At 44.4% G+C, this 24300-nt stretch overlaps 1 protein-coding gene across 1 annotated transcript in view; it reads left to right on the forward strand.

Moving 5' to 3' along the window:
* Window positions 1-23952, forward strand: part of SLC52A2 (solute carrier family 52 member 2) — a 397740-nt gene extending 373788 nt beyond the window's left edge. Inside the window, exon 5 of the mRNA XM_044067714.1 lies at window positions 23193-23952. Coding sequence (XP_043923649.1) covers window positions 23193-23405 — 213 coding nt within the window. The 3' untranslated portion in view covers window positions 23406-23952. The remainder of the gene's footprint in view (window positions 1-23192) is intronic.
* The last annotated feature ends 348 nt before the right edge of the window (window positions 23953-24300 follow it).

A 24300-nucleotide genomic window follows, 5' to 3' on the forward strand; every position in this document is an offset into this window, starting at 1 on the left:
GGTCAGATCCAGAGATTACTACTACCGAATACTACTTCAAGACTTCTAAAAGCTAAGTACCCGTTGGGGACTCTTTCTTGCCTCAGCCGATGTCAGAAAAAGTCAATAACTGTTTAACTTGTGGGAAACAAATACCTCATAAAGATTTCCACTCTTACTGTCTGCCTTGCTTAGGCCCAGACCACGACGTAGCAGCCTGTTCGGCCTGTGCTTCCTTCAACCCGACGCTTAGGCGTCGGTCGGAGTTTGCTGAACAGTTTTTCGGCTCAGATTTTGCGTACATTATGCTGTCGGATCCTCCGACTACCCAAATTGTTAAAAAACGCAAAGAAAAAGACCGACACTCGCGGTCCACGGTTTCGGCCGAAACCACGGTTAAGCAAGCCGCGAGTGTCTCGGTTTCGGCCGAAACCGAGAAAACCGGTCAATCTTCAGCCGAATCCATGACTACTACTGAGGCTCCTGCTACCTTAGTTGAATCGGCCTCAGAAATTTTGCCTACAACTGTGGTTCCTAGTGATTTATCAGACACCATCCCTTTGGATGTCTCTACCCCAGCACGTGGTGCTGCTAGGCCTCCTGCAGCCATGTCTATTAAGGCCTTTGCCAGGGCTAAAGCAGCCAAATCTGTTAAACCAGTGCCTGTTAAGCCACCCTCACAAAGGCCCACTTCAAGTTCACAAATGCTTACTCTGGCAGAAGATTTAATATCCTTAATTAGGGGATCCCAATCTCACCCAGACAGGGCCTCTCAGCCCCCAGAAAAGAGACCTAGAGCAGAGCCCCCCGAGCCAGTGTCCTCTGATGATTCTGCGGATGACTCAGACATTACAGACCAGCCAGAGGCTCCTTTTTCTACTTATGAAGACTCCGATGCTGAAGAATCCATTCCAGCTGCCTCTCCACCAGAGGAATTTTCCTTTGGGGAAACCTTACATGCCATGAGAGAACAATTCCAATGGCAGGGACAAGATTTCTCAGATTCAAGAAAAAGGCTTAGTATCCCAGGGGCCTAAGGCAGTAGCCTCGACCACAGCAAAAAACCCTATTCCTTCTGAAAGGGAATCCAGGTCCTTAGAGAGATGGGGAAAAAAGTTTACACCTCTGCTACTCTCTCAGCTAGAGCTTTAAACTGTCAGTTTCATATGATCCAATACCAAGAGTTTATGCTTGATCAGTTAACTAAAAAACTGTCCTCTGATGAATCCTTAGATAAGAAATATGTATTAGAAATGGTGAATAATATCCAACAGGTTAGTAACCATTCCTTAAAATGTGGCTATGATGCACTGGAGGCTTCATTTAGATCAGCCATGACTGGCACAGTGATAAGAAGGCATGCATGGTTGAAAGAACAGGTCTTACCGGATCATGTTAAAGCAAAGCTGTTAGATGCTCCTATGGATAAGGCCAGTCTATTTGGTACACCTGCCCAGCAAGTAATGAAGAAAATGGAAGAAAAGGCAAAATCTGTACAAACAGTTAAAGATTTCTTACAGGTTCAGCCGCCAAGGTTTAGCAGGAACTGGCCTGCCAAAAATTGGTCCTTTCCAGACTCCACAAAATCCCAAAGGGGCAGGAATAGACGCTCTAGAGGCAGAAGTCAATCCAGAGGAGGTGCCTACAGAGGACGACAGTGGCAAGGCAATAACCGAGACACAGACACAACCACTGCCACTGCAACAGGGCAATCACAGTGACTTGGCTCTGACACCGCCTACCAGGGAGCAAATAGCAGCACCTTTAGGCGGAAAGTTAGCCTTATTTTGGAAAAATTGGCACTATATCACAAAAGACAAGTGGATTTTGCAAACCATAGACCAAGGATACGGTTCCACTTCCACACCTTACCAGTAAAAGAGGAATGCCAAACCTACCTCCAAATCAAAAAATAGAAGCTCTACAGCAGATAGCGAAATTAACAAAGATGAGAGCTGTGGAAAGAGTACCAATAACAGAACAGGGCAAAGGATTCTACTCCAGACTCTTCCTAGTACCAAGAAAAGAGAAAAGTTGGAGACCTATTCTCGACCTGTCCGCCTTAAACACATACATCATTGTCCCAAAATTCAAAATGCTGACCCTACAGCAACTTCTTCCCATGCTGGGCAAGGAGTGTTGGCTGGTAACTCTAGATCTCAAGGAGGCATACCTGCACGTCCCCATTCGACCAAATTGCAGAAGATACCTCAGATTTCTTGCAGGATCAGAGCATTATCAATTCTCAGCATTGCCCTTTGGCTTATCTACTGCCCAGAGTATTCACAAAATGCCTGGCATCAGTAATCGCTCACTGCAGACTACAGGGAATCCAAATTTATCCATACCTGGACGACTGCCTGTTACAAGCGGACAACAAAAGCAAGCTGACAACAGATTTACAAAGGGTAATTTACTTGCTACAAGCCCTGGGATACACAGTCAATTTACAAAAGTCAAGACTGATACCATCCCAAACAAGAACATTCTTGGGCGCGGGATTGGACACAGTAAAACAAATGGCATTCCTAACTGCAGAAAAACAAAAAGAACTCCCTCTTTACTTCTTGGCATTAACAAAGCAGAACAAACTAACAGCAAGAAAAGTTCTGCAGACCTTGGGCTTCATGGCATCATGCATAATCTTGGTCCCACATGCCAGACTGCATATGAGAAAGCTACAGTGGTACCTAAAGAATTTATGGTCTCAGCACAGGCACAGCTTAGAAACAGAAATCCCACTAATCCCATGCCTAAAACAGGAGTTCCTATGGTGGGCTCAAGCATGCCAGTCAAACCCAGGCTTACCCTTTCACAACTTTCGAGCAAGCCAAACCATCACAACGGACACCTCAGACCTAGGATGGGGGGCGCACATGCTGGACAAATGCATACAAGGATTGTGGACACAAGACCAGTTGCACCTGCACATAAACCAAAAAGAAATGCTGGCAGTAAAACTGGCAATCCAAAAATTCAGACCATTCCTCAAAGAAGGCCATTTGATGATAAGGACAGACAACACCACAGTCATGTGGTACATCAACAAACAGGGAGGCACTCATTCATACCCCCTATGCAGAATGACTTTGGACCTTTGGAATCTGGCTCTCAGCTACAACATCCAGTTACAGGCAATTTTGAGCGGAAAAGAGAACACCCTAGCAGACATGTTAAGCAGAACCACCTCGGATGCTCACGAATGGATGCTACACCGGACATCTTCAAGGCCATCACAAAGAAATGGGGAATGCCACAAATAGATCTATTCGCATCCCCACTCAATCACCAGCTCAAAAAATTCTGCACAAGGACATTCCACCCACTTGCATGGAAGGTGGACTCTCTATCCTTCAGCTGGAAAGGCCTGACAGCATATGCATTTCCACCTCTTCCCTTGATGCACAAGGTACTACTGAAAATCAAAGAGGAACGTCCAAGGATAATCCTGATAGCTCCAAATTGGCCAAGACAACACTGGTACCCATTGCTGAGGAGCATGTCTCGGGAGAAAATGTGGTCAATACCCCTGATGCCTTTGATGTTAACTCAGAACAACTACAACATCATGCATCCAAACCTAAAAACCTTGCAACTGACTGCCTGGAACATCACATAGCAACAACTAACCCAGACCTTTCTCAAAGGGTTAAAGACATTATCCTTGAAGCCCGCAGACCTTCAACAAGAAGGAACTATGCAGGAAAATGGAAAAGGTTTGACATTTGGAGTTCTGAAAGAGGAAAAGATGTGTCGAACATAGATATTGCTAACATTCTGGAGTACTTGGCAGAGCTTCTACATACAGGCCTGTCCTATTCCTCCATCAAGATACATGCATCAGCTATTTCAGCAGAATACAGCTTGATCCACCTGTCTTTTCGCATCCTCTACTCAGGCAGTTCCTCAGAGGGATCAAGAATGTAAAACCTCCTAGGAAACCACCATTACCAGCATGGGACTTGAACTTTGTGCTAGAAAAGTTGACACTCCCTCCATTTGAACCAGCAGCAACAGCAGATCTGCAACACCTGTCATGGAAAACTGCCTTCCTACTGGCAATTACCTCAGCAAGGAGGGTTTGAACTACAGGCCTTAATGGCAGTGCAACCCTTCCTAATCTTCCATCAAGATAGGGTGTCCATGAGAACTAATCCTACATTTATGCCTAAGGTGGTATCCAGAGTGTCTTTAAACCAGGCAATCCACCTACCTACCTTCTTTCCCAATCCACAGAACAGGGGGGAAAGACTGCTGCATACCTTGGATGTACATAGGCAGTTACGCTACTACCTGGACAGAACCAAAAGTAACAGAAAAACTGACCAGCTTTTAGTAGCCTATGCAACAGGAAGGAAGGAAAAGCAATTTCCAAACAGACAATCTCCAAATGGATAGGAAATTGCATAAGATTCTGTTACTCCTACCATGGAAAACCAATTCCACAGAACATAAGACCTCATTCTACAAGGGCTACAGCCACTACCACAGCTTTCTTACGAGGAGTGGCAACCAAAGACATTATTGAGGCTACTTGGACCTCCGTGCATACTTTTGCCAAGCATTATAATTTACCTCTGTACTCTAGATCCCGAGCAGGGTTTGCCACTGCTGTACTGCAAGGGATCCTAACTACACCATAAATTTTCTTCCTCCACCCCTAGTTTGGCTATGGTATTCTACCCATTTGTTATGACTGCAGATGCATCCATGAAGGACATAGTACAGTTTTGTACCTACCATAAATGTAGATGTCCGAACTGGATAGCATCTGCAGTCAGGATTACCCACCTCCTTCCCCTCTGTGGTACTCCTAGTGTATTTACCCTCCTAATAGCTAGCTGGGGGGGAGTCTCTTATGGTGTATTTGTTTGTATATATGTACATACATGCTTATTTTTTGTGTTTGCCATCTACTTTTTTGGAAACATTGGCATTTATCCAAAATTTAGCCTTCCAAGAGGGCAACTGGCATCTGGGGCAAGAAACACTGAGGAAAATGGCGTCGGCTGATGCCTTTATACCCGAGGACCAGCAGAGATGACGTCGGGTGAAGTGCGACATCAGCGGCCGGACCCAGACTTTGGAATCCGGCCGACCGAAGGGCTGCCTGACGACAGGACAACCCATTTGTTATGACTGCAGATGCTATCCAGTTCGGACATCTACATTTATGGTAGGTACAAAACTGTACTTTATCAGGAGGCATGCATGGCTGAAAGAACAGGCATTACCAGACCATGTCAAATCAAAGCTTTTGGATGCACCTATGGACAATGTCAGTTTATTTGGTTCCCCTGCGCAACAGGTACTAAAAAAGATGGAAGAGAAGGCAAAATCTGTACAAACAGTGAAAGATTTCTTACAAGTTCAACCTCCAAGGTTTAGCAGGAACTGGCCCTCCAAGAATTGGTCCTTTCCAGACTCCTCTAGGGCACAAAGAGGCAGGAATAGGCGCTCGAGAGGCAGAAACCAAACCAGGGGTGCCTACAGGGGACGCCAGTGGCAAGGTAGCAACCAGCGAGGCACGGATGCAACCACCACCACTACAACAACTCAATCACAGTGACTTGGCAGTGGCACTGCCTACCAGGGAACAACTAGAAGCACCCTTAGGCGGAAAGCTAACCTTATTTTCAAAGAACTGGCATTGCATCACAAGAGAAAAATGGATTTTGCAAACTATAGACCAAGGTTACAGGTTCCATTTCCATACTCTACCAAGCAAAAGAGGAATACCAAACCTGCCACCTACTCAAAGGACAGAAGCTCTAAAGAAAATATCTCAATTATTAAGAATGAGAGCTGTGGAAAAAGTACCACCTTTGGAGCAAGGAAAGGGATTTTACTCCAGACTCTTCCTGGTACCAAGAAAAGAAAACAAATGGAGGCCTATTCTAGACCTGTCCGCTTTAAACACATTCCTCATTGTTCCAAAATTCAAAATGCTGACCCTACAGCAGCTTCTTCCCATGCTGGGCAAGGAGTCTTGGCTGGTAACTCTAGATCTCAAGGAGGCATACCTGCACGTCCCCATAAGACCAATTTGCAGAAGATACCTCAGATTTCTTGCAGGATCAGAGCATTATCAATTCTCAGCATTGCCCTTTGGCTTATCTACTGCGCCCAGAGTGTTCACGAAATGCCTGGCATCAGTAATTGCTCATTGCAGACTTCAGGGGATTCAAATCTATCCCTACCTGGACGACTGCCTGATACAAGCGGACAACAAAATAAAACTAACAGAAGACCTACAAAGAGTCATTTACCTGCTGCAAGCCCTGGGATATACAGTCATTATAAAAAAGTCAATGCTGATTCCATCCCAAAGAATAACCTTTCTGGGTGCAGAACTGGACACATCAAATCAAATGGCATCCCTAACTGCAGAAAAGAAAGAGCAGCTTCCTCTCTACTTCTTGGCATTAACAAAGCAGAACCATCTAACTGCAAGAAAAGTGCTGCAAGCTCTAGGCTTCATGGCATCCTGCATAATACTGGTCCCTCATGCCAGGCTGCATATGAGAAAGCTACAATGGTACCTAAAGAATTTGTGGTCTCAACACAAGCACAGCCTAGAAACCAAAATTCCAATGATTCCCTGCCTGAAGAAAGAGTTCCTATGGTGGGCTCAGGCTTGCCAATCAAACTCAGGATTGCCCTTCTGCAAAAGCCAACCAAGACAAACCATCACAACAGATGCCTCAGACCTCGGTTGGGGGGCACACATGCTGGACAGGTGCATACAAGGCCTATGGACTCAAGACCAGCTGCACCTGCACATAAATCTAAAGGAAATGATGGCAGTAAAATTGGCAATCCAGGCCTTCAGACCGTTTCTCCAAGAAGGTCAGCTGATGATAAGGACAGACAACACCACAGTTATGTGGTACATCAACAAACAGGGAGGCACACATTCATATCCTCTATGCCGGCTGGCACTGGACCTATGGGATGTGGCTCTGAGCTACAACATTCAGTTACAAGCAATTTATGTACCAGGGAAGGAAAACATTCTAGCAGACATATTAAGCAGAACTACCACAGATGCCCACGAATGGATGCTGCATCCGGACATCTTCAAAGCCATCACAAGAGAATGGGGATTACCACAAATAGACTTGTTTGCATCCCCACTCAATCACCAGCTAAAGAAATTCTGCACAAGGACGTACCACCCACTTGCTTGGAAGGTGGACTCCTATCTTTCAGTTGGAAAAACCTGATAGCATCGCATTCCCACCACTTCCTTTGATGCACAAGGTGCTTCTGAAGATCAAAGAGGAACATCCGAGGATCATTCTGATAGCTCCAGACTGGCCAAGACAACATTGGTATCCATTGCTGAGGAGCATGTACGGGAACAAATATGGACACTGCCCTGATCCCATTACTGTTAACACAGAACAACTTCAACATCCTGCATCCAAACCTGAAAACTCTGCAGCTAACTGCCTGGAACATTACATGACAACAATTAACCCAAATTTATCCCAAAGGGTTAAAGACATAATCCTGGAGGCTCAAAGACCTTCAACAAGAAAGAATTATGCAGCAAAATGGAAAAGATATCTCACTTGGAGTACTGCAAAGGGGCAAGAAGTGACACTGGTGAACATAGCCAACATCCTGGAGTACTTGGCAGAGCTCTTCCATACAGGCCTGTCCTATTCTTCCATCAAGATACATGCCTCAGCTATTTCTGCAGAATACAGCTTGGATCCTCCTGTCTTCTCGCATCCTCTGCTCAGACAGTTTCTGAGAGGAATTAAAAATGTGAAACCTCCCAGGAAACCTCCATTACCAGCATGGGACTTGAACTTTGTGCTAGAAAAATTGACACTTCCCCCTTTTCGAACCAGCAGCAACAGCAGAATTACAATACTTATCCTGGAAGACTGCATTCCTGCTGGCAATAACTTCAGCAAGAAGGGTCTCTGAACTACAGGCATTAATGGCAGTGCAACCCTTCCTGATCTTCCATCAAGATAGAGTGTCCATGAGAACAAATCCTACATTTATGCCTAAGGTGGTATCCAGAGTCTCTTTAAATCAGGCTATCCACCTTCCTACATTCTTCCCCAACCCACAGAACAGGGAGAAAGGCTACTACATACCTTGGATGTGCATAGACAATTACGCTACTACCTGGACAGGACAAAACCAATAGAAAAACTGACCAGCTTCTGGTAGCATATGCAACAGGGAAGGAAGGAAAACCAATTTCAAAACAGACAATCTCCAAATGGATAGGAAATTGCATTAGATTTTGTTACTCCTACCATGGAAAGAAAACTCCAGAGAACATCAGGCCTCACTCCACAAGGGCTACAGCCACTACCACAGCTTTCTTACGAGGAGTGGCTACCAAGGACATTATAGAGGCTGCTACTTGGACCTCCGTGCATACATTTGCCAAGCATTATAATTTACCTTTATACTCTAGATCCCGAGCTGGTTTTGCCACTGCTGTTTTGCAAGGGATCCTAACTACACCATAATCTCTACTCATTCCTCCTCCCTAGTTTAGCTATGGTATTCTACCCATTTGTAAGACTGCAGATGCATCCTTGAAGGACATAGTACAGTTTTGTACCTACCATAAATGTAGATGTCCGATAGGAATGCATCTGCAGTCAGGATTACCCTCCTCCTTCCCTCTGAGGTACTCCTAGGGTATTTGCCAACCTTCAGCTAGCTTGGGGATCTATTATGGTGTATTTGTTTGTATATATGTACATACATGCTTATTTTGTGTGTTTGCTCTCTACTATTTGGAAACTTTGGCATTTATCCAAATTTAGCCATCCAAGAGGGCACCTGGCATCTGGGGCAAGAAACACTGAGGAAAATGGCGTCGGCTGATGCCTTTATACCCGAAGAACTGCCGCAATGACGTCGGGTGAAATGCGACACCAGCCGAAGCCAGACCCAGACTTTGGAATCCGGCCGACCGAAGGGCTGTCTGACGACAGGACAACCCATTTGTAAAGACTGCAGATGCATTCCTATCGGACATCTACATTTATGGTAGGTACAAAACTGTACTTTTTGGAGGCAGCCCTCTGCCGGGATAGATACTTGCTCTTTTGGGGGGGGGGGGGGGGTTTGCACTGAACCTGTCTGCCAGGATATTGGCGATGTCTGTGGGTTCAGTGTATTTTTTGTCGTTTAGAATCAACTCAGAACAAGTCTGGGAGTTGCATCCCAGGTTTCTAACATAACTGAAAAAAGCCTTATGATTGTCTTTGGTGTCCTGTGCAATTTTTCTCTCGAAGCTGGCCTTGCAGGATTTTATGAGGGATCGTAATTTTTTGCTAGTACTGATCAGAGATGCCTTCCCTATTAGGGATTTTGCTCTATCATGTAGTGGCTTCTTCCTTCTGTTGTACAGTTTATTTATGGCAGGGGTCCACCAGACTGGACGCCTGCCTTTGGATGATTGGGTCTTGGTTTTGTTTGGGATAGCATGATCCATGCATTCCTGGAGATGTCCGTAGAATGCATTTATATAGGATTCTGCAGTTAGGGCTGTAGTTTCCACTGGCCCTGGGGCCTTGAAGGATTGCACTTCGGTTTTGAGAAGTGAGAAGTTCGCTTTTGAGAAGTTTTTTACTGTGGTTTTCTGGGCTGGGGGTGGGGTCGGGATGTGGACATCCAGTGAAATTAATTTATGGTCTGATCTTACCAATGAGGGATATATTTCTGGTGTGGAGCATAGAGTCCCCATGTTGGTAATGATCAGGTCTAGTATGTTGTCCCCTCTTGTGGGAGTGGTGACTAGTTGTTCCATAGCATTTGAGTTTATAATTTCCAGGAATCTTTGGGCTAAGGTGCTGGGGCTTGAGTAGTGCTTCCAGTCAATGTTTGGGTAGTTGAAGTCGCCCAATATAATGGTGTTCGGAGAGATCTTCATGTTCTCCAATGTTTTCAGGAAAGCCGAATGGGATTCCTGACTTTGAGAGGGTGGTCTGTAGGATGGTATAAACTGAAAAGCAGTCTTGCCCACTGTTAGTTGCACATGGATGGTCTCCGATGCCGTGCAATGCCACTAACCTGGAGGTGTGGATATCCTTGATAAATATGGAAACTCCCCCTCCTTTTGTGGTTCGGTCCAGGTTTTGGGGCCGAAAAGCATGATATGAGTTATAGCCTGGTAGTGCTGGGGTGCTCTCTGGAGCCTTGAACCAGGTTTCTGTCACTGCACAGATATCAATGTTCTCCATACTGAGGAGAGCTTCGAGTGCGTGCATCTTGAGGTTAAGACTTCTGGCGTTTAGCAGCATTACCCTTAGTTTCTTGTTCCTTGTGCTGTCTATGGGGGTGGGTTTGACATTTGAGCCTTGCCTAAAAAAGGCACTATGGGGGTGGCAAGAGCCTTTGCCAATATCCAAAAGCATAGTGGTGACAGGTGCAAGCCGTCTCTAGCGAAGCAACGTGGCTTGTCGAGCATGTCATCCCAGGCTGACAGACACTGGATCCCCTTTGTATGACACCAAAATTTTAGCCAATTGTTAAAATCGATCATTTTGTCTTTGTACTGTGGCATCATTCTAGGTGAGGGTAAGATGCTGCTCAAGGTCAGGGTCATACCAGCCTGGGCTACATGATCAGAGAGCTCCTCTATGTCTCTTTTCATGCAGTCCAGGGAGGTACATCTCAGGTCATTCACACCAGCATGTACAATGACTGAGTCATATTTGTATTTGCTTTGGAGTGACCTGAGTGCTTGCATTATGTGTCGGATCCTAGCACCCGACAGGCAGCTCACTGTGACCTTCTCTTTTTTCAGCCTGGTGAGCGGGACGTCAGTGTGTCTGACAATAGAGTCACCTATAACAAGAGTATCAGGTGTGTTATTCAGCCTTAAGGGCTGTGGCTGCTTGGCACACTGACTTTGTGGGTTGTGTGTTGTGTGTGTTTTGTTTTGAGGTAGCATTTGCTTGGATGTCTGCTTTGGAGGTCTCTGTTGCTTAGGTAGATTTTTATTTAGAGCCTTCGAGTATGTTTTTGTGTATTTATGTGTTTGGTTCGCTGATGTGGTGGGACTATGTGATACTGGAATTGTGTTGTGTGAGATTACTTTCTCCTCCTGACTGGTTACACCAGTTTTGAGATGAGAGAGCTCAGCCTCCAGTTTGGCTAAATAGTTGCATCTCTCACATATATTTGAACCTGTTTGGAGGAGGAGAGGGTTGTCCGTGTACATGAGACAGTTGTAACATTGCCTCAAAATTCCCAGATTCACCAGCTGGACTGGAGAGGAAACCATTGACTGACCTTTGGACATGCTAGAGTAATAAGGAAACTGAATTTAAGACGGACCAATAGAGGACAGGGTAATCGTAGAGAGTATAAGAGTAAGTAGTGCTTATGGTTTAATAGTGCTAACTTGTAGGATTACTTAATTGCACCAGTGAAGGGCCTTAGAATGAGAATATGGTGTTTAAATTGAGAGATAGAGCAGTTCTAAGGGAAAAAGTGAAGAGCAGACTTTGTGGAGCTAGGAATAGTTTAAACCCAATTAGGCGGCGCTGCCCGTTGTTGCACTATGCTCAAAAACGCGCAAAACCTCGCAAAAGAGGGTTTTAAGAGAGGAAGATGAAGGAGTTTTGGAATTGACCCAGAATGGCCAATAAAACTATAGTTTCAAGTCAGTAACCACTCCCACAGGGGCAGGCAGGCTGCTCAATGTTTTTCACTGCCACTGATCAACAGAGAGACTTTCCTTTAGCCCAAGCAAAAAATGGCTTCACAGAAACTTACAAACAGTTCAAGAACAGCAAGCCTTTAACTGAACTTTTTTAAATCTCAGAAAAGTGGGAAAAAAGCAAGATTTTTTTTTTTTGTTTTTTCAGAGATAGCAGAGGTTAACAAGTATCAGCAAGTTATAACAGTGCAGTAAATGACCCCACACAAGAGTGCTAGGCCAAAGACAGATAAAATGCAAGTTTTGAGAAAAAAATGATTTTAAAAATAAGTGCAAACAGGAAATTCAGTAAACAGCTCTAGGTTGTGCTCTAAATATAGTTACTAATGCAGAAATCAAATTTAACAAGCCAGAAAATGCTCAAAATAGGCGGTTATGCAGAAAAACTTAGCAAATAAACAGAGGAAAAATACTTAAAGTCTCAAAAGTGGCTCCTTTCTTCTGAATAGTCTGTACACGTCCAAAGTATGCAGCACCCTCTCACTGTCAGATTGCAGAGAGGGGAAAAAGTAGACAAATTAATAGACTGATTAAGTGACAAGTTATTAACCATCTTAGACATGAAAGAAGGATTAGTACATAAGGACACCCTGTCCTCGTGAAATATCAGAAAAGGAGGACAAGCCATAAGGTCTTGCAATTCAGCCGTCTGGCAGAAGTAAGAACTAATGAGCAGTCTTCCAAGAACAATGTTGCAATGAAGCTGAAGCAGCAGACTCAAAAGGATCCTGAGTCAACTTCTCCAAAACAAAGTTAAGATCCCAGGCGTCCTGGGGCGGTGTCTAATATTAAGGACGCCTTTAAGAAATTGTTTAGCCTCAGAAGGAGTATAAGACCATTAGACTTCTCCTCCTCTGACCCATAGTCCAAAGGAGAAAGACCTTGGTAGAATAAGCCAAGGATGCCTCATCATAATCCGACCCTTCCTCAGAGGAAACCTGTTCTCTAGGGCGTTTTATAGGAGTTGAGGACCAAGGCAGGAACAGAAAGCCCCTGCGGAGGTTTTAATGACATTAAAACATTAAGCCTTGAGTAAAGGCCTTCTACTCACTTTGTGGATCCCTAGGAGCAGAAAAAACATAAGTGTTCTGTTTCTTCTTAAAGGGGATGTCTGCCTATAAAACTTAGAAGGCTCAGTCCCAGATTGGCATTCAATAACTATAGTAGGAATGTCTTCCCTAACTAGAATCTGTGGAACCCTCTTAGGCCCGTCAGAAATAATCAACAGTGGTTCCCCCGAACGTCTGAAATGGATGCCTGCAAAGTCTCAGCAGATGTGACACCGACCTCCAACCTGGTCATGAAAAAGGAGTCTGACAACACAGCCTAGCAAGCCTCTGGGTTCGTAATGACATCAGGAGAAACACCCAGCAGAAGCTGGACAGCGGAAGATTCCTACCTTACCTTTTTCACCTTCATTTTCCTAATGGCTGGCCCTCGGGGCAGGAAGTTTCTTCCATGGTATCTTTAGTGAGAAGCTTAAGTCGCTTGTTTTCAGGATACAAGGAAAGGGAAGAAAGATTACTAAGAAGGGTTTTCAGTATGAACGGTTGATAAATTGAACAGGACATACTGTTGTTAGAAGCTCCTAGGCAAAAAAAGACACTTATCGTGGTGTTTTTTTCTAAAGAATCTGTCTCTCGCACTGGCATTTACACTTCTTGGATGACGTTAACCCCATCAGCAATGGAAAAGACAATAAAAAACAATCCCTAATGGGGTACTTATCTGCAGTGGCTCAAATTTCCGCAAAACCAGACATAGGCAGTAACTGGAGAACGAAAAAACATTCAATTAGCAACAAATAAGTTCTGAAGATTCAAGATGCTTTCTGCACGGCGCAGTGGTTCAGCGGTTAATGTTGTCGCCTCACAGCAAGCGGTTCACCGGTTCGATTCTCGGCTGGGGTGCCTTCTGTGTGGAGTTTGCATGTTCTCCCTGTGTTCACGTGGGTTTCCTCCCACATTCCAAAGACATGCATCTGGAGCATTTCTCCCCGGGCCTCTGCTGAAAACAGGCTCAGTGGAACCTAGTCGGACTTTCCTGGTCAACAAATGATAAATAAATAAATAAAAGATGGTATGCCTGAATGTCATCTTTATGCCCTACAGTATGCGAGTAGTGTAGGGGTGATGTTCGGCGTACCTTAAAGCAATAGTAGGCTGTGGTGGACTGGCCAGACATCAGGCTTCCATGACAGGGAATCTCACTGGTTAAGAATACTGCAGCAGTAAATGGTGAAAATAAGTAACATTCTAGATTATGTAGACATTTTAAGAAGTATGTGTTTGCAACTGTAGCCAGTATAACAACAGATGTCAGATTGGAAGCTGGAAGGTCACATGGTTTAACTGAAGCAATTGTTATTAAGCTAGAACTAGAGATGAAAAGGAGATTAAACAAATTATATGACTGTTAATACATGATGATGTAATTTTATTATTCATGTGGGTGTTTGAATGGTATACATTTTGATGAAGTATTTTTTAAGGAAGGAAACAAATGCGCTTAATAAATATAATTTTGTAATTTCCGTGGAGAAGTGAATACGTTTTCTGACATGTCTTTGCTCTATCCTAGGTAAGTAAACTATACACACTGTACCTCTAAAGTTCATAGTTTAGGTTCATAGTTTAGTACTAGGCTAGCTGCTCCTATGGGCCATTTAAGCCTAGCCAATTACCCCATGTGAGAATCGAGCCCTGTACCTTGTGTTTGTAAGGTAAACATCTTAACCATTTTGCCAACATCCCACTCTTTCACTTTTTATATGTGAAGTTGCTTTATAATTGCTAACATATTTCTACCTTCCCTTGTTTCATCAGAGGTTTAGGTTAAGTTTCTTTGTTGTCTCTCTGCTCATGTTGCTTTTGATGCAAACCCTCTGCAAGCTTCAACCCTACCCTGTAGATATACAGAGAAGATCTGTCCAGAGTTGTATGTACTTTCTGCACAAGCTTCAGTCCTACTCTGTAGATGTACAGAACTGTGTGTACTCTCTGCACAAGCTTTAACCCTACCCTGTAGACATGCAGAGATGGTCTGTCCCAGAACTCTATGTACTCCTTAAGCTGGTCTCAACAGTTGCCTAGGGAGAAGAGAATTTCTAGTAAGGTAGTTATTTAATTGCTCTGATAAAGTAAAAAACACTGAAGGCAGTCAACCTGCTAAAGGAATGTGGAATGTTACCAGAATATGTCCTGACTTGGCTCACTGTTGTAGTATTCCTGACAAATAGTTATCACTACTGACATCCAGCCAGGGTACCAAAGCTGTAACTTCCCTAGGTTGTACATCCAACTTATGACTTCAACTTGTATGCATTGGGGTAAAAAGATGGATGTACTAACATGGATCCACATACTATCTCGCTGCCAGCCCAAACACAAGTCTTGCATCCATCAGACTATTGACTGGGCATTGGTACTTCTGCTGTATTCATTTCATTCAGATAAGTGCCCCGTTGGTGAATCATCCTTTTTATGTTATGTTTTACTGTTTGAAAGTTGTAGATCTCAGCTAGGAGAAGCAACTGCGAGTGTGATAGACATATTCCATACAAGGGGCTTGCATATCAAGTGTCTTGTTCCTTAGGCCCAGAACACTATCACAAATCCTACTCTGTTTGTTAATCATTCATTCCAAAAACCCTTAGATCTAGGCTATCTTGTCTTAACACCATCCTTGGGATCCAGCATCTTAAACACCTTGCCCAGTCCAAGATTGCTGATTCTGCATCCTAGGATATCTCCCTTCCACCAAAGAAAAAGCTTAAGAAGCCTCAAACAGATCAGCAGTCCAATGTTTCTGACTCTGAGGTTACAGAACCCATTGTATGTCAGACTTCTTCTCAGTTGCCTGCTACCAAGACCCATCAAAGGCCAGTATGGCTCCTGAGGCCTTGCAGACTGTCAATATATCCAAGGAAAATGTCTAATTATTTCAGAAGGACCCCATGGTGTCCCAAAAATCCTAGTTAGAGAAGAGATCCCAGGCTGTCTAATTGAGGTCAGACAGGCCTCTGAACTTCCATGCCCACATTCAGGAAGACATCACACATAGAAAGAAAAAAACAGACGATTAAGCATGTGGCCTCCTTCTCAGCAGCAAAGGAGAAAGAATTGATGGACTTTTCACAAGGGTTGTTATAAAGTAGTTATGTCCTTAAAATCTCCCTCCTCTGGGTCTCCCATACAATAGGCTACTCCCATGAAACCCACCCTGGTTTCCTCCTCTTCTGATGAGGAGCAGGACAATGACTCAGACCGTTCCTCTCAGATGCATTCCCCGGGCAAGTCTACTCCAATGAAGGGAACTCCATCTCACCTGAATCACCTATTGAGGAAGCTTTCTTTGGTGAGACTGTACAGTATCTGATGAAATAGTTTGGCAATCTACTCAGCTGTCTGATGTCCAGAAGAGGTATGACTCCCTCTTGGACATGGATGCCCCTGTCCCCCTCTATGGTCCCTCCTGTCCTTCAGTTTTTTCTGGGATGCTTTTCAGTGCACCTCTTCTATGTCTGACTCTCAACCCCCAGCTCCCAAAAGACCAGACAGGTTTTACAAGGTCCCTGATGATGTAAAGCATCTGTATAAGAATGCAGTGGCAGACTTTTCAGCAATTTCTCTCTTCATATAAGCCCTCTAAGCTTCTGCCTAGTGCGACTACCCTACCAACAGACAAAGTTAGTAGGGCTATGGATAGATGGAGAAAGAAGGTTTAGACCTGTGCTACATTGGATTTTAGGGCAATTAATTACTAGACTCAAATGACTTAAGTTTTTTTTTTTTTTTTTTTACATTTGTTAACCCAGAAAGTCCAACTTGGAGCAAAGCCAATTTTCAGTGGAGGCCCGGGGAGAACACTCCAGTTACATGTCTTTGTAATGTGGGAGGAAACCAGAGCACCCAGAGGAAACCCACACGAATGCAGGGAGACATGCAGACTCCAAACAGAAGGCACCCCAGTTGAGAATCAAACAAGAGAGCCTCTTACTATGAGGCGACAATGCTACTGCTGCACCACTGCGCCATATTTGATCTCTGTTCTGGCCTCTTTGAACAAAATTATCTTGGATTCTCCCATGGCAGACTCTGAGCAGCAGCTGCAGAGCTTACTTTTCCAGGCCACTCAGATTGCCCGACATTAAGTGCAGTTATGATGCTGTAGACGCTTCTTCTAGGGCAGATGCCACTGGATCTGTTATCCGCAGATATCCATGGCTTCACAATTAACCTATTCCTGAGGATTTCAAATCCAAGATTCTAGTTTTATCTTTAAACAAAGACTTACTGTTTGGCTCTCAGGCAGTCAGTCTGTTTAAACGTGTCTAAGACCAAGGTCAAACCATGAAAGACTACAGGCAAATCCTACTCTCTTCCTAGCCGCAGTAGGAATTACACAGCCAAATGTACTTGCTTCATTAGAAGAGACTTTAGAGCAATTCAGAACCATAGAAAACCACCTAGGAAAAGACTCTGAAAAACCACAAAGAGAAACTGCACCCTTTGGTAGCAAAAGTCTGGGACTACCACTGCAGCACCCCCTCCTCTCCCCACCCCCACTTCCCCAAGTCTGGGACTACCTCTGCAGCATCCCCCTCCTCTCCCCACCCCCACATCCCCAAGTCTGGGGCTACCTCTGCGGCATCCCCCTCCTCTTGCCACCCTCACTTCCCCTCTTTTCCAAAGATTGTCTGTCTCCCTGGCCAGGTGGGAAGATATTACCACAGACAAATGGGTATGCCATGTTTTGGGAAAGTACTCCCCCCTCTGAGAGGCATGCCTTGACCTGCTCAAAACTAAATTATCCTTCTGCTCCCCATTATTCAAGACCTCTTGAATCAGTGGACCATGGAGCAAGTCCCAAAAGAATTCAAAGGAAAAGGGTTTTATTCCAGTATTTTTCTAGTGCAAAGAAAAGAGGTGCTGTGGAGACCCATCCTAGACATTTCTACTCTGAACACTTATCTGAAGGTTCCCTCTTTCAAAATGCTGTCCCTTTAGCCTTTAGACACTTCTTACTTTCATTCTACCATGGGCTTAGTGTCATTGGATCTGAAGGAGGCCTACCTACACATCCGTATCTGCCCTTCCTGCGGAGATTCCTCGTTTTTTTATCTCTGGCTCCTCGCATTTTCATTGTACTGCACTGTCTTTTGGTGTTTCCACAGCCCAAAAAGTGTTCACAAAGTGCCTAGCACCTGTAGTAGCCTTCTGTCACACTCAAGGAATTCAGATTTTCCCCAACCTGGATAACCTTCTGATCCAGGCTCCTTCTCCAGAAACCTTTCTTCAGCATCTTCATTTCACCCATCTCCTTCTGACAGGTCTGGGTTTCACCATAAACTTCTAAAAATCACAAATGGTCCCCACACAGGACCCGGTGTTTCTGGGATGCAGACTGGACGCAAAGAAAAGGCATGCTTTCCTTCCCCAGGAAAAGGTCCTCAGTGTGTCCAAATACTTTCAAGTCCTTTCTTCAACATCCCTTTGCTCCCCAAAGGGAGATGCTAAGGACCTTGGGATTCATGTCAGCCTCCATTCCTATGATCTCCCTGGCCAGACTTCACATGAGGAAAATCCAGTGGTATCTGAAATCTGTGTGGTCCTGGCACTACCACCCCTTAGACACTCTGATCCTGTCCTCTCTTTTATCAAGGAGGAGCTAGCTTGATGGAAGGGACAGATCATCCTCAATCCAGGACTTCCTTTCTCTCCTCCTCCTCCTCTTCCTCTTCAACAAGTACACGCAGGCACTTCACATGAGCATGAGTGGCTTGGGGAAGTGGCAATCCCAGTTGCTAAGAGAAACACATCAGTCTACAGAAAAATGGGGGGTGTTCTGCAAGCCCTTCAGATATTCACCTACTTTGGAAACTAGGACCCCTCCAAGTGTTCACAGGCAACACCACAGCCATTTGGTACATAAGCAGGGAGGCACCAGGTCTTGCCAGTTATGCACGTTGGCTCAGAAAGCATGGACTGTATCAACTCAAATGAACATCACACTCACAATCACATGCATCCATTCTCAGGACAATATACTACCAAACTGCTTATGTTACACCCTGTAGGACCCCCATGAGTGGACTTCTTATGTTCATAGGTGTTTACTAGGTTAATGACCAGAAGGGCTTTATTAGGCCTAACCATTCATACCAAATATCTGACAAATTCTGGTAACTTTGTTTACATCCCTGGTAATCCCAGACCAATAAAAGTTCTGCATAATACATCTCTTGGCATGCTTTATGCCCATGGGAAGTCTTATTGGGGACCTGGAGAGAGACAGATATAAAGAAATCCTGACCCCAGCCTGAGTGTGTTCCCTGTGCTCTCTTAAGGGAAATTGTGCTTGATGCAGAGGTCTGAATTTGGAAATACTGAGTCGGTCCATTTGTGTTGCAAGTGTATGCCCCTCTCCAGTGTCAGTGGTGAAGATTCATGCTCCTTGATTGCTGGCCCAGTGTGGGGACATCACATATTGGTTGGCAGTGCTGGGACCATCACTCGTGCCACATATTGGTGAGCAGTGGTGTGGATATTAGTTGAACTCCTGTAGCCTGTAAGCAGTTGTCACTAAAAAAGGTGTACTCTGAAGCAGCCACAAAGTAGACATTCAGAGTTTTAGATCACAAAATTTTTATTCGTTTACTTTTTGTTGCTTAGTCAGGGAGAGCAAGCAAAGATGTCAGTAGAGGATTATGGCAAGCTGACAAGGAACCAGTTGGCTGAGATGTGCCAAGCCAAAGGACTGGCGCATGCCAACCTGACTAAAGCAGAAATGATTGCAGCCTTAATCACAGCTGCAGCACAGACCAGCAACTAGGAAGACAACCTGTCAGGTATTGGGAATGTACAGCTCTCAGAAACAGGACAGTTCAATTTTTCCTCAGAGGACTTAAAAATCTATCTGAAGTTAGAGAGACTTGAACTGGTGGCCAAACATTTGGAGCTAGAATCATCAGAGAGACTGCAGTGTTTGGAGGCTGAAGAAAAGAAGAAGCAGCATCAACATGAGAGGGAGATGCTGACCCTTCACCAGGGTCATGGAGGTAATGGGGAAGGGAATAACTGAACCCCAGAAGTAATGAAGGTCTGTAAGCTTCTGCCACAATTTATAGAGGGTGATAATTTTGATAGTTTTATTCATATATTTGAAAGGGTATGTAAACAGTACAATGCTAATCAAGAGCTCTGGGTACAGTTCCTGACCCCTTACTCCATGGTAAAGCTGTAATTGCTGTTTCTAAATAGTCTAATACTGGTTGCTTAAACTCCGATACTGTTAAAAAATGAGTTTGCCAGTAACAGGGGAAGCCACTAGTTCATGTACATGGCCAGGATCAAGAGTTAAATGTTTTAAATGTAACCAGTGGGGCCATGTAACACATAGATGTCCACAGAGGCAAGGTGGGGAAGAAAAGGTGGGGGAGCCAGCAAGTGGGGATAACAATGCCAGTGATAAGTTTTCTGGAGACAGCAGGCATACCAAACTGCCACAAGAGGTTATATCCTATCTTAGTGGATGGAAAACAGCCCACTGCTAAGGGAGAAACAGCGTCTGCCATAACCATTGTGAAGCCTGCATTGTGAAGGAGCAGTACTTGTTGGGCAGTCCACTCCAGTCATAGCTTTAGGAGGGATCCCATTCCAAATGCCTTTGGTCCAGGTTCACCTTGACTGGGAGGGTGGAAGAGGAAGCAAACAAGTAGGTGTGTTTGAGGATATCCCTGCAGATGTCTTGATAGAGAGTGTTTTTGATAATGCAGTATCTGTGTGCATGCAGTCAGGCTTGGAGACAGGCATGTGGATCTGGTAGCTTGCAGGAGACCCAGACAGACCACACCCCTGAAACCAGGACTGGTGATGTGTCTAATTCAGTGTGAGAACTACCCTGTAGCAGTGAGCCTGAAGAGGAGCCACAGCTGCTGTTAGGTAATGATGTTCCCTTCAACAGAGTAACTGCAAGGACAGAGGTGAGTGGTAGTACCCACGTTGACAATGAGGCACAGCTGTCAGAAGATACCAGACTTCCTGTGGAACGTGAGCTGGGAAAAGTCACACAAATAGTTGAGACAGGCTCAGCATTCAGACCCTACATTAGAAGGCTTGAGGGAGGTAGCTAGGGAGGCACCTGATTTTCAAGGGAAAGGGGAGTCTGTATACTGGAACAAAGGTTTACAGTATAGATAGTAGACCCCTGAAGGAGAGCTAGAAGGTGAGGTAATACAGCAGCTGGTAGTGTCCAGAGTCTATCATCTGTCAGTTTTAGCCATAGCCCATGACATTCCTTTTGCAGGTCATGTGGGCTTAAAGGGTACCAGGAGACATGTTATGCAGAATTTGTATTGCCATTGATGTAACAGGGTACTGCAGGATCTGTGAGCATGGCCAAAAAGTAGGCAAGGCAAGAGACAAGGTCAAAGCTCCTTTAATGTCTTTGCCTGTGATTGAGGAGCCATTTCAGAGGGTAGCTATGGATATTGTGGGGTCTCTGAGTATCCCAAGTGCCACAGGAAAGATGTATATCCTAGTAGTAGTATATTATGCTACTAGATACCTTGAGGTGGTAGCTCTGTCCACCATCGAGGTAGAGAAGGTGGCAAATGGTTTGCTAGAGATCTTCAGCAGGGTAGGTTTCCCAAAAGAAATACTGATTGACAGAGGTGCCAATTTCATGTCAGACTTGCTGGCTTGCCTGTGGGATTGCTGTGGGGTGAAGCACCTAAAGACCACCCCTACCATCCCCACCACCCCCAGACTAATGGTCTTTTGGAGAGCTTAAACTCTACACTAAAGACCATGCTACTACGGGCATTTGCAGATGAGTTTGAGAGAGAGTGGGACAAATATTTGCCCCATCTGTTGTATTCTTAGAGAGATACCCCAAGAATCCACAGGATTTTCACCCTTTGAGTTGCTGTATGGGCATACGGTGATGGGGACTTTTAGATTTCATTTGTGATGAGTGGGAGGGTGAGTGTGAATCCCACAAGGAGTGTGTTGTGGCATATGTCCTAAACCTCCGAACAAGGCTCAGGGAGCCCATAGGCTTGGCCCGGGAGAACCTGGAAGTAGCCCAACAGCAGAAAAAGGTCTGGTATGACAGCAATGCTCGAGCCAGAGAGTATGCTATGGGGCAGCAGATGATGGATTTCATTCCTGTCAGGCACAGTAAGCTGCAGGCAGCTTAGGATGGACCCTTCAAAGTGGTAAGGAAGGTCAGTGATGTTAACTACATGGTAGAATTGCTAAGCAGGAGGCTATAAGCTCTCAAGGTCTTTCCTCCCTTTCTTATTTTTCACAAAGACAGGGTGACTCTCGGGGCTGACCCATCCTTTATGCCTAAGGTAGTGAACAAGCTGTCTCTCAGACAGGGTATTCATCTCCCCACCTTCTATCCCAATACCCAAAACAGGGAGGGAAGGGATTTTACATTCTCTAGATATTCACAGGCAACTCATATTTTACCTAGACGAAACTAAAACCTTCAGAAAGACTGAACAGCTTTTCGTATCATTTATGCCCTCTTAAGATGGGTCAGCCAGTCTGCAGACAAAGTATTGCACCCTGGATTTCTAAGGCTATCTCTTTCTGCTACTCACTATGGTAAGGCCCTGCTGTCATACTGTAAAGCACATTGCACTGCGACAATTGTTTCCTCAGGGTTTTCCACAAAGGAGTAGACTCCAAATCTATTTTAGAGGCAGCTACTTGGTCCTCTGTCCACATCTTTACCAAACAGTACAAACTTGATGCCTTCTGCAGATCCAGGGCAGCCTTTGCTAGTTCAGTCCTGCCCAGGCTACTGGACACCTCTTCTACCCACCACGCTTACCTCCTTCAGCTCTGTTAGTCACCTATTTGTCAGGAATACTACAGCAAAGATTTTGTAAATACATAATATATTTGTGCAAGAAATTACCAAAACAGTAGATGTCCTGCTGATCACTGTTGCAGTATTCCATTCCACCCTCCATCCCCTCTTCTCTGTCTCTAGCCTTTGCTGTCTTGTATGTAGATGGCGGAGTTTCTTACCATTTCAAGCTACACCCTGTCCTAGGCTGACCAGTCTCATCTCTCAGTAGTCTTCTGGATGCTGGCTTAGAGGTAGTCTGAAGATCCACTTTTGTACACCCATCTTTATACCCCAGTGCATATGAGCTGAGGTCATACATCAGATGTACAATCTAGGGAAGTTAAAGCTTTGGTACTGCGGCTGAACATCAGCTGAGACAACCCATTTGTAATGAGTATTACAAAAGTGATCAGTAGGACATGTACTGTTATGGTAAGTTACTACACAACTGTACTTTATTAAGGCATGTGCTTGTAAACAACAGACACTGCAAGGTAAAGGTTTGAAAGATGATGCAATTTAGAATTATTTAGTGCATAGTTGTTTTATTGCTTGGCATACACTGTGTGATACAGATGGGCTTGTTTCTTCTGGAAATTTTATATGACTGGCAGTTGACTTTTTTTCTACATTGCAGGTAATTTCCTGGATCATTTTCACTGGTACACTTTCTTATCTGAAGGTTGTAATCGGGAGTCTGTTGCACGAAGCTGGCCATGCTGCCTTGTTCTGGTGTGGAGCTGTCATCCAAGCTGGCTCACTGACTGGTGCACTGATTATGTTTCCATTGGTCAGTATTTACCACATGTTCCAAAGTGGGCGGGACTGTATAGACAGTTGTGTATCGTGATGATATTGAGACAAAATGAAAATGTCTAATGTTTTCATTGGAGTGGCAGAAAGCCATGTGAACGTTTCGTATGAAAAAGTCCGGTATTACAGTTCCTCACTATCAGATCCTGCAGCGAGTTTCCCTAAGCTCAGCACTAGGTAACACTCAAGTGTGTGGTGCACCACTACGTTGGAAACATTAAAGTGAATCCATCCTGCATTTGTACATGTATGGGAATTCTATTTAAAGTTGCTGGAAGGAGAACAGTGACACTGGATGCTCTCTGCTCCACTGGATTGTTTATTATGATAAATGCTGTCACAGCTGCACTTATAGAATTTGTTTTCATTTAAAACTACTAATAATTCCACTGAATTCAGAGCAGGGCATATAGATGAGTTAAGAAATGTCTCATTTGTGTTGTGTTGTGTTGTACTTGTCTCTAAAATTATTTTTGTAGTTTTTTGACCAACTCAACTTACCCATTTCCTACCCCTTAGCATTCTGTCATTCTGTCCAGGTTTATTGACATTTGCAAATAAAATGGCAGTGCTTTTTTGTACAACTTGTGGATTACTATGTGCTCCTGTTTGTTGTACTCCTGCAGATATAAGGTACTGTTATGTGCATGTTTAATGTGTTTACAGGATTCTGTGTGTTTGTACATGAATGTCTCATGTTATGTACATGTGTCTGCTTTAGTTGCTGCTATATTATGGTTGCTGCACCCCTACCCTCATTTTTGACTTCACTACATCAGTTGTCTCCTCCACTGTCTTCCCCAGTTTCTTATTCTTATCTTGGCCTGAAACATGTGGCTAAGTTATAGTCCAGTATCAAACTTAAATCAATCGTATCTGATTTTGTTAGAATCTGTGTAACTGCATTCCTCACTGGCAAGTGCTTTCAGTTT

This window comes from Protopterus annectens, chromosome 3.part1 (genome assembly GCF_019279795.1).
Source record: "Protopterus annectens isolate FY-2018-M chromosome 3.part1, PAN1.0, whole genome shotgun sequence".
Lineage (NCBI taxonomy): Eukaryota > Metazoa > Chordata > Ceratodontiformes > Protopteridae > Protopterus > Protopterus annectens.